Genomic DNA, 10,095 nt, shown 5'->3' on the forward strand with positions numbered 1-10,095 from the left:
CACATGAAAATGATGCAACGAGATGATATGATGTACTCTCTGAGATGAACATTTCGATATGCTATATGCCCAAAACGCATCTACGGATGCAAAGTTACGATGCGATGAACATGGGCATATGAAACATGGAAAACTCGGGGACTTAGTAGAAATTACCACTCCGGGAACAGATCTAGGGTTCGTGCACGCAGATCGAGGCGGGGCCGGATCCTCGCCGGAGCAGTGGTTGCCGGCGCTTGCGTTCGCCGGAGGAGAGGGCTCGCCGGCAGGAGCTCACGCCGGAGCTCGCCGGCGGGGTGGCCGGAGTAGAGGCACTGCGGAGGAGGAGGCACGCGGCGACGGGGTCATGCCGGTGAAGGGCGGCGCCGGCGGGAAGAAGGCGAGGCGCGGCCGGGGACGAACTCCGGTGGCGGCGCGGGACTGAGCATGGCGGCGGCGGCAAGGCATACGGCGACGAAGGTGAGGCTCGATCGAGAGGCGGGCGACGCGCGGGGGCTCGGCCCCGGTCGCGGCTCGGGCGGGCCGGCCTCGGGCCCCGCGGGCCGGCGGCAGGCGCGGTGGAGAGAGAGGGAGGCGTCCGGCTGAGGTGGCGGCGTCTGGTTGGTGCAGGAGGCGGCGGCGGGTGACGTGTCGCGACGGGATTCGCCAGAGCGAGGTGGCGGCGGCGGCTGGACATGTCCGGCCGGTGGGAGAAGTGTCCGGCGGCGCGAAGGGAGTGGATCTAGGGTTTCATCCGCGAAATGATCCGAAATTTCGGGGAGGGGTGCTCTTTTATAGGTAGAGGGAGCTAGGAGAGTCCAAATGAGGTGCGGTTTTCGGCCACGCGATCGTGATCGAACGACCGAGGGGATGGAAGGGGTTTAGGTGGGTTTTGGGCCATTTTGGAAGGGTATTGGGCTGCAACACACATGAGGCCTTTTCGGTCCCTCGGTTAACCGTTGGAGCATCAAACGAAGTCCAAATGATACAAAACTTGACAGGCGGTCTACCGGTAGTAAACCAAGGCCGCTTGACAAGTCTCGGTCCAATCCGGAAATGTTTAATACCCGCACATGAAAAGAGGTAGAAAGGGACACCGGGTGAAATAGGAGCGCCGGATTGCAAAACGGCAACGGGGAAAATGCTCGGATGCATGAGACGAACGTGTATGCAAATGAAATGCGCATGATGACATGATATGCAATGCATGACACGCAAGCAATGACAAGACAACAACAGAAAATAACTGGCTGACACCTGGCACATCGGTCTCGGGGCGCTACAAGGGGCTACTAAGGGAGTCCTGGATTAGGGGGTATCCGGACAGCCGGATTATATCCTTTGGCCGGACTGTTGGACTATGAAGATACAAGATTGAAGACTTCGTCCCGTGTCCAGATGGGACTCTCCTTGGCGTGGAAGGCAAGCTTGGCAATACGGATATGTAGATCTCCTTCCTTGTAACCAACTCTGTGTAACCCTAGCCCCCTCCGGTGTCTATATAAACCGGAGGGTTTAGTCCGTAGGGCCAACAACAACAATCATACCATAGGCTAGCTTCTAGGGTTTAGCCTCTCTGATCTCGTGGTAGATCAACTCTTGTACTACTCATATTATCAAGAACTATCAAGCAGGACGTAGGGTATTACCTCCATCAAGAGGGCCCAAACCTGGGTAAACATCGTGTCCCCTGCCTCCTGTTACCATCCGCCTAGAAGCATAGTTCAGGACCCCCTACCCGAGATCCTCCGGTTTTGACACCGACAACCGTGAATACGCGAGTAACTACATCGCCGATTTCATGGTCGACAATAAGGACAAGGAGACGATTCTCATGCCTTATCATCCCATGTAAGTCATCTGCGCGGATATCCTTCCTTCGATTTCAATCATTCATTTGCACGCGTGGAGGCTAATTTTAGGTGTACTTATATTGCGCAGCGATGGGCGCGCCGTCCTCATCATCCTTTACCCCTGATTCTCCCACGCTCTTTACTTGAACTCATCGAAGAACATGAAGAAAAAGGATTACACCCACATCAAGTCTGTTCTCGACAGTGCTATCTTTAGCTACGACCTATGGGGTGGAGAGATCACATGACCTAAATCATCTGCATCCGGTGGTCAGACATAGGTCCCTTGAAAATTTGCCCGAAAAGCGTCTTCGAGCTCTTCCCAGCTTCCAATGGAGTATTCGTGGAGGCTTTTAAGCCAGTGCCGAGCTGGCCCTTTGAGCTTGATGGGTAAGTACTTGATGGCGTGGAGATCGTCTCCTCGAGCCATGTGGATATGGAGGATGTAGTCCTCAATCCAGACCCCAGGGTCTGTCGTTCCGTCGTACGCCTCTATGTTTACGGGTTTGAATCCCTCTGGAAATTCATGGTCCAGCACCTCATCGGTGAAACATAGGGGGTGTGCGGCACCCCTGTATTTGGGTGTACCGTGGTGTTCGGATTTTTGTTGTGTTGTATTGCGTGCTGGAGCACGCTTGCTTGGCCCATAGATGGATCTGGTTTGCGCCGTCCTTTTGATGCGAGCCCTCACGTGGATCGCGTACTGGCTTGTGTGCGGCATCGTTTGCCGCTCTATGTTGGCCACGAGGTCATCTATCCGACCAGATGGTTGTTTTGTTTTTTGATCGCGGGGGATCTAAGGCCTCCTCATCGAATTCAGGTAGCAGTTTTCGCTTCGGGTAGCTCTTTGTGTGGCGACTACTGCCGTATTTTGCTGCAGTGTTGAGTACTTCACTCCATCTTATTCTGAGTGTGTCTTGTGCAGCCCTGAGCCTTTGCTTCTGCTTTTTCAGACTCCTCGCAGTGGCAACAAGCCTTTGATGGGTATTCTGTTGCTCCGGGTGCCTGTCCAGTGTGATGTCATCCGAACTGTTATCTTCGCCGGAGTCCGGTTGTTCGGTTTGATTCTTCGTGTTGCCGTGGTCGGATGGTGGTTCAATGCCGTGTTTGTCGTCTGCTCGCTCACCCTGCTCTATCGCTGGGTCTATATGATCGCTGTTTTTGCCGAGGCGGGATTTGGAGCGGCGCTTACGCCGCCGCTTTGACTGCTTCTCGAGGGAACGATCCTTCGCTGTGTCCTTCCGTTCTTCGTCGTCGTTTTCTTTGGGTGTGTCCACCATGTATACATCATATGATGAAGTGGGTGCACAGTCGTCGCAGGCAATTCTTTATCATGAGGTTTTCTACGAAATTTAGAAAATATTGTTCTAAAGAACAATATCATTTTCATGGTCTAGCAAATATTGTTAGACCATGAAAATTGTATGTCGGCGCAGGTGAACTCCATGATCAGCGCAGATGACTTACATGGGATGATAAGGCATGAGAATCGTCTCCTTGTCCTTATTGTCGACCATGAAATCGGCGATGTAGTTACTCGCGTATTCACGGTTGTTGGTGTCAAAACAGGCGGATCTCGGGTAGGGGGTCCCGAACTGTGCGTCTAGGCGGATGGTAACAGGAGGCAGGGGACACGATGTTTACCCAGGTTTGGGCCCTCTTGATGGAGGTAATACCCTACGTCCTACTTGATTGTTCTTTATAATATCAGTAGTACAAGAGTTGATCTACCACGAGATCAGAGAGGCTAAACCCTAGAAGCTAGCCTATGGTATGATTGTTGTTGTTGGTCCTACGGACTAAACCCTCCGGTTTATATAGACACCGGAGGTGGCTAGGGTTACACAGAGTCGGTTACAAGGAAGGAGATCTACATATCTGTATTGCCAAGCTTGCCTTCCACGCCAAGGAGAGTCCCATCCGGACACGGGACGAAGTCTTCAATCTTGTATCTTCATAGTCCAACAGTCCCTAGCCGGATGGCCCTTTCCTACCGCCTAGCATGCGGTGCTCCGATCCAGATAGTCGCGTTGGACTAAATGGCACGACTGAACCAACCCCCCGGGGGGCCTAGGACACTGAAAGGAGGACCAAAGCTATTCATAACGTACGGTCGGGAAATGCGTCCTCTCGCTCTCGTCCCTGGCGGCTCCAACTCTAGCTGCCGCTGGGAGACGCCAATCTTCCAGCGCCGTCCTCTAGCAGCTCCCCTCCGCTGGCGACCTCGGTCGTCGGTGGTGAGGGGGGTCGCTGGATCCACGCATGTGGATCGTTTTTCCTTCCTCGTAGTCTAGGTTTTTAGAGTATTCATCATCTTGGCTTTGGTGGTGAAGATGACGGTGTTGAATAAAGATTCTTTGGATCCTTCTCTGACAAGGCCATTGGCCCTATTGTTGGAGATGGATTTGTAAATCAGTATGTTCAATAAAGGATGGCGTGGCGGTGGCGGCATCCTCGTGGTGGACCTGTGTCCTCGGGCTCTACCGTTGCGACGGCGTTTGCTCCAGCGTCGGCGCGGAGCTTGGGAGGTAGTCCAGGAGCGGATGCAGATTGTGGTCTGCATCGACGACGTATGGAAGACGGAACGTGTGCTGAGTTCGTGATTCGTGGATGGCAGGTATGGTTTCCTCCTTCGGCATCTTAGTCGTGGTGGGTGCTAGATCTGGAGTTTGATGGCATGTCAGGTGTGTTGCCCCGGTCTGATTCATTCAACGTCAATGGCTTCACTTTTGGTGAGCCACCTTGGAGGTCCGCAATGCTGCTTTTCAGCGACGGAGCCGCGTCGAGCTCGGGTGAGGAGGTGACCTGTCATTCTTTTCTTTGGTGGCTGCTGTGGTGGCGCCGGAGGCAAGTGACGGGCGTTGGTGTCAAGCTCAGAGATGCTCTGCTATCTTTCCAGTTCTGTCATGTCGGTCATTATGTGAATTTACTTTGATCATTATGATATAAATGAGACCCGTATTACCATGCAAAAAGAACAGTACATGATGTACGTATCCTCATGCAAAGTATATTTTAATACATTTTTACACATATGTAATATATACATACAGGTGGAATTATTTTCAGATTTCATAAAAACTTTTAAATAGGATTTCTATTGAACAAAATTCTGGGTTCACTAGGCCCGGCCGCTAATCACCTTGCTCGTTCAATGGATCATCTCTTAGTTTGTATATCACATGATGCAGTAATTTTGGATAACTGAAAATGGATAATGGATTTGAGATACTGATCATACTCTTTGAACGCACCAAATCATCTCGAGGACCCTCTTTTGGAATACATATGACATCATCTGTAGCTCGAACATCTGGGGTGAGAAAACAACAAAACGAAAACCAAGAAAGTAGACCGGGTCATGTGCCAGGCCACGAAGAGATATGTTGACATTTGACAATGGAATTGAGACAAAAATAGGAAGCTTCATGGAGGAGAATGAAAACAAAAAAGGCACTAAACTACAGACATCTATCTCCTGCACGATATATATTTCCTTCTATTCATTGTAAATGATATATCTTTCTTTCTCTCTCACTTTGTAATTAAGACATGTAATGTATGCACATGTTATGTATATGAGTTTATGCCTCCACATTTTCACGGTGCCATTTAATCACAAGTATACGAACGTACACCCTCTCCTTGCCCTGTCAAAGCAAGTAAAAAGACGCTCTCTCCATCTCCATTCAACTGAAAAAACCAAGAGCCTCTCCTTCGCTATTAGCATTTGGTGGGAAAATAACAAAAGAAAAGATATAAAACAGGAACAGACCCGTGGTTTTGCTCTCCTCTCATGGAAGGAACCTAATCACCTCTTTCAAAGAAATAGCTGGGCTCACACTAGGCCCGGCCTCCAAATGACCTCGCTCATCAAATGGATCATCTCTTAGTTTATATATCACATAATGCAGTAATTCATATACTGAAAATATATGATCGATTTGATATACTGATCATGCTGTTTCAACGCACCAAAAAATTAGGTGAGAATTGAGATGAGGCCGGGTATTAATTTGAGATATCATCTCCAAGACCCTCTTTGTACTAATACAGATGATATCATCTATAGCTCCAGCATCGGGAGAAAACATCAAAACGAAAACCAAGACTGGCCCACGAACAGATATGCTGACATTTGACAATGGACGGAAAGAAAAATAGGAAGGTTCGTGGAAGGGGAATGAAAACAGAAACGGCACTAAACAACAGACATCTATATCCTTAGGATATATATCTCTTTCTCTTCTTTGTAAACGATATATCTTTCTATCTCCCCATCTCCATTCAACCGAAAAAACCGAACGTCTGCAGTGCACACACGAACGGGGAGCAGAGCGCCTTCCACCTCTGGACCGCAAGACTTCCACCCCCGTCTCCTCCTACAAATAGCCCCTTGCATCCTCCAGACCTCTCACCACCTCTGGTCCTTCTCCTCTCAAATCCACATTGTTCTGTTCTTCCTGTCGCGAGGAAGCCATTGTAGGCGGTGAAACAATAAGGGATCTAATAGAGGTTTTGGGTTGTGCTCTTGGTTGTTGCGGGGTTTGTGTTGGTTACCCCCCGTCGTTTTCTAATTAGTGGTTTCTTGATGGCGTTTGCCTTGCCAGGTGGGAAGAATTTCGGAGAACATGGCGGCTATGGGTGGGGACGAAAGGCAGAGGATGGAGGCTCCGGCAGGGGACAAGTTCCCCGAGGGGCTGCGAGTGCTCGCTGTGGACGACGACTCCGTCTGCCTCAAGGTACTGGAGGACGTTTTGCGCCGCTGCAAATACAACCGTGAGTCTCTCCGCCCTAGTCCATTAGAATCGGAGCTAGGTGATCCTTTCTTCTTTCTGTGAGTAATCCTTGCTGCTGTACAGCAACGACCGTGACAGACGCGAAGACGGCGTTGAAGATGCTGAGGGCGGGGAAGGCATAGTTCGACCTGGTGATCACCGACGTGCACATGCCAGGCATGGACGGCTTCAAGCTCCTTGAGCTCATCCACCTTGAGATGGATCTGCCCGTCATCAGTACTCTCACTGCTCAACTTAAAGTCTTTTTTTTTAATTTTAACATGCCATGAGCTGGCAATTGTCTTCAAGAGCGTACTTTTACTACCCCGCAAAAAAAGAGAGCGTACTTTTACTCCTGAATTTTGGAGATCCAGGATATTAATTAATTAATTTTGGAGAAAGTATACAATTGCACCGCACCCATTTGCTAGGTTGGCATGAAATATACAATTCGGAAATTACCTATATTGTGTTCACATTATTAAAGGATTACTCATCTTTTTTACGGGTAAAGGATTACCCTTCTTCAATCTCCTTGAGATTATTAGTCTTGAAAACTATTTACTCTTGCGAATATATAGGATATAAAGTAGGAGTGCCACTTTTAAGTAGATACATTGAGTAGGCTAATGATAATATCCACAATCTTGCAGATTTCTTGACATTGTGCTATAGTTACTTTTTAGCCATTGTTTCTGTTTATTTCTATTGAATGTGTGAAATTTGTCCCATTTAATTTTCTTTGAAACACCAAATTTATCATAGCCATGATATTGTTTGAAAATCATTTGTAATGCATTTGCTTCCCTGATTGCATGACACATTTGAAGAACATTTAAACTTTTTCTTCATTTAAGCATTGGGGAAAACATCATGTCCAGTTCATAGATTTTTGTGAAGTTACAAATTCCAAAGATAAGTTACGGGCCATATGTCATGCAGTGCTATCTGTGGATTGCAACAAGAAGGCTGTGATGAAGGGCATAACACATGGGGCGTGCGACTATTTGGTGAAACCAGTGTGCACCAACGAGCTAAAAAATATATGTCAACATGTTGAAAGGAGGAGAAATGATGATGATGATGATGATGATGATGATGATGATGATGATGATGATGATGATGATGATGATGATGATGATGATGATGATGATGACGATGGAGTGCAGCCAAGGACTGCTGCCACGAGCAAGGACTCGGAGAATAAGGGCAATGAAGGATATGATTCTAACAAGAACCAAGAGATCACACACATATCCACCACCAGGAAGAAGCCAAGGGTGGTATGGACAGTTGAGCTTCAGAACAAATTTCTAGAAGCTATTGACCAGATCGGCCTAGACAGTAAGACTTCATATTTTTTGCCTCATTCATTGATACAATTCTTATATTTCTGTGATTGTTTCCACTAAGAAATTTTATTATTTTTTGTAGAGGCCGTTCCAAAAAAGATATTGGAACTAATGAACGTGGATTACCTCACCAGAGAGAGTATCGCAAGTCATCTACAGGTTTATTTTTGACCATTATCCTTATATTCACTCGCTGTGTTCCTATTTTTTCCATTCTAACATTTTTTCATAGATAAGTGCAAGCTTTTATTTTGTGGGGAAACTATCAATGAAAGCTTTAGTAATGCACCTGCATGAAGATGTGTGTAATTACAATTAATTTTTGTCCCTATAATGAGTCTTCTTATACCGTGGATGCTCTATACTTTCAAGTATTTTTGTCCCTATAATGGGTCTTCTTATACAATGGATTCCCTACACCTTTTGCTCCCACATGTCTATCCTTACTTTTCCCATGAGCGTGCTTCTCATACCTGGTTTATTTGTCTATCTTTATATTTCAGAAGTATAGGTTGCACTTGAGAAGAGTCAAATCAAATCCAGTTGGTGATGCCTCTGAAAGACATAACTCATCCTACAACAACATGAACAACCAGGGGAGTTTCATGCGTAACCATGAACATGAAAGATGGTGTATGTCCTCTGGTTTTTTAAGTCCAAACAATTTTTCTGCAATGGGTCACTTAGCTCAGCCGGCGAACACACATAGAAACTCATGCACGGGGTCATTCATCCATGATGGTAGAATGTACAAGTATGTCGCACCAAAACTGTCGGATGCGGGAAGATTCGCTGGCTCCATTGACCCTCCTACCAACCTATACAACAACATACCCAATGAAACAACTTTAGATGAATTTCCTTCATATAGTTTTGGTGATTCCTATGCGGGCCGCATGCGTGGTAAGCTGGTGGAGACAAACAAAGGCAAGTTTCCAGACCCTTCATACAATTCTGCAACACATGCGACGTTGACTGGTGTTCTTCATAGAGGTATAATATCTCCCATCTCATCAAATGTGAACGTAGAGGTGCAAAATGAAATGGCAACGGTCATAAGAAATGCTACATCTATGGCAGGCTTCAATGAGCAGATTGTTCCAAAAAATGCACCTAGCAACCAAAGCTTCATAGGGATGTTGAATCCCTGCGGCAGTCGTCCAGTGTCATCATCTGAGATGGTTAAGGGAGGGAGCAGCAGTATGTCATTAGATGGCTTGAGTGAGCGGATGGCACCATTCAACATAGCAAAAAACACAAGCTTAGTCGGAATGATGTTGAATGAAAACACCGCACCTGGTAATGGTAGAATCTCAATGACACATACAGATATGGTTAATAGTGGAAGAACTATTTCTACACTTCCCAACCACCAGACAGAAAATGTCGTCGCAATGACTGACAAGGTTGATGGCGGGGATGCAGTTAGCTATCACCCTATGCAAGTGGGTACCATTGGTCAGCATGCACTTAATGATCAATTTAATGACATCAATGACTTCTCATGGGATGATTTTTTTCTCAACCCGCTGGATGCAGTAAGTACTTTTCTCGTTGGCTTTTATCTAGGCATTGGATATGAATTGTTGAGTTGGACATGTGTATTTAAACCAAAGTTTTCTTTCTCACTGTAGGATTTCACTATCGAGGATGATTTCATGGGTGGAGAAGAATAGTTCTGTCTATTAGTAGCCCAACCTATGCACGCGATGTTTTCTGCATGTGCGTTGGCGACTTGTACACTAACCATTTGTCTGTTCTTGCACATTGTATCATGAAATTGTGTGTACCAGTGTATTCTAGTTGGAAGCATGGTCATGCTGGGTAATCTATTTTCTTTAGATTTTAAGTTGGTGTTCTATTTTGAGATCCTAAATGATGTTCTATTATGCTATGTCAATTGTAGTTAGTTTAATTATTTATGTTACCATACGATGCATCTCTTTTCCGAGAGAACCTTCAAAGTAAAAAGCACGTTACCCTATCTATGAGAAGGGTCTTAGGACCCATGCTTCAGACACACCCGAATGAAAATGTATGAACGATTTGATATATTGATCATACTGTTTCAATGCACCAAAACAATTTGGTGAGAATTGAGATGAGGCCGGGTATTAATTTGAGATATCATCT

At 46.6% G+C, this 10,095-nt stretch overlaps 1 protein-coding gene across 2 annotated transcripts; it reads left to right on the top strand.

The window, feature by feature from the left end:
- Positions 1-6,148: 6,148 nt before the first annotated feature.
- On the top strand, positions 6,149-9,811 carry LOC125530881 (two-component response regulator ORR24-like). 2 transcript variants are annotated; one of them, XM_087535189.1, is made up of 8 exons: positions 6,149-6,347; positions 6,443-6,611; positions 6,695-6,847; positions 7,553-7,954; positions 8,045-8,121; positions 8,466-8,955; positions 9,043-9,500; positions 9,597-9,811. In XM_087535189.1, exons 3-8 carry the CDS (start codon positions 6,781-6,783, stop codon positions 9,636-9,638), a joined length of 1,536 nt encoding a protein of 511 aa, XP_087391315.1. In that variant the 5' UTR covers positions 6,149-6,347; positions 6,443-6,611; positions 6,695-6,780; the 3' UTR covers positions 9,639-9,811. The 2 variants fall into 2 exon arrangements, with proteins under 2 accessions (XP_087391315.1, XP_087391314.1); XM_087535188.1 differs by having other exon boundaries at positions 8,466-9,500.
- The last annotated feature ends 284 nt before the right edge of the window (positions 9,812-10,095 follow it).

Source organism: Triticum urartu, chromosome 7A (assembly GCF_056163025.1).
Source record: "Triticum urartu cultivar PI428250 chromosome 7A, HENAU_Tu73, whole genome shotgun sequence".
Taxonomy (NCBI): domain Eukaryota; kingdom Viridiplantae; phylum Streptophyta; class Magnoliopsida; order Poales; family Poaceae; genus Triticum; species Triticum urartu.

Bases quoted from the DNA above. Each gene is read 5' to 3' on its own strand.
- LOC125530881 (XM_087535188.1), top strand. From the start codon at position 6,781: ATGCCAGGCATGGACGGCTTCAAGCTCCTTGAGCTCATCCACCTTGAG. The intron at 7,955-8,044 runs GTAAGACTTCAT...TATTTTTTGTAG, and splicing joins TGACCAGATCGGCCTAGACA to AGGCCGTTCCAAAAAAGATA. The intron at 9,501-9,596 runs GTAAGTACTTTT...TTCTCACTGTAG, and splicing joins TTCTCAACCCGCTGGATGCA to GATTTCACTATCGAGGATGA.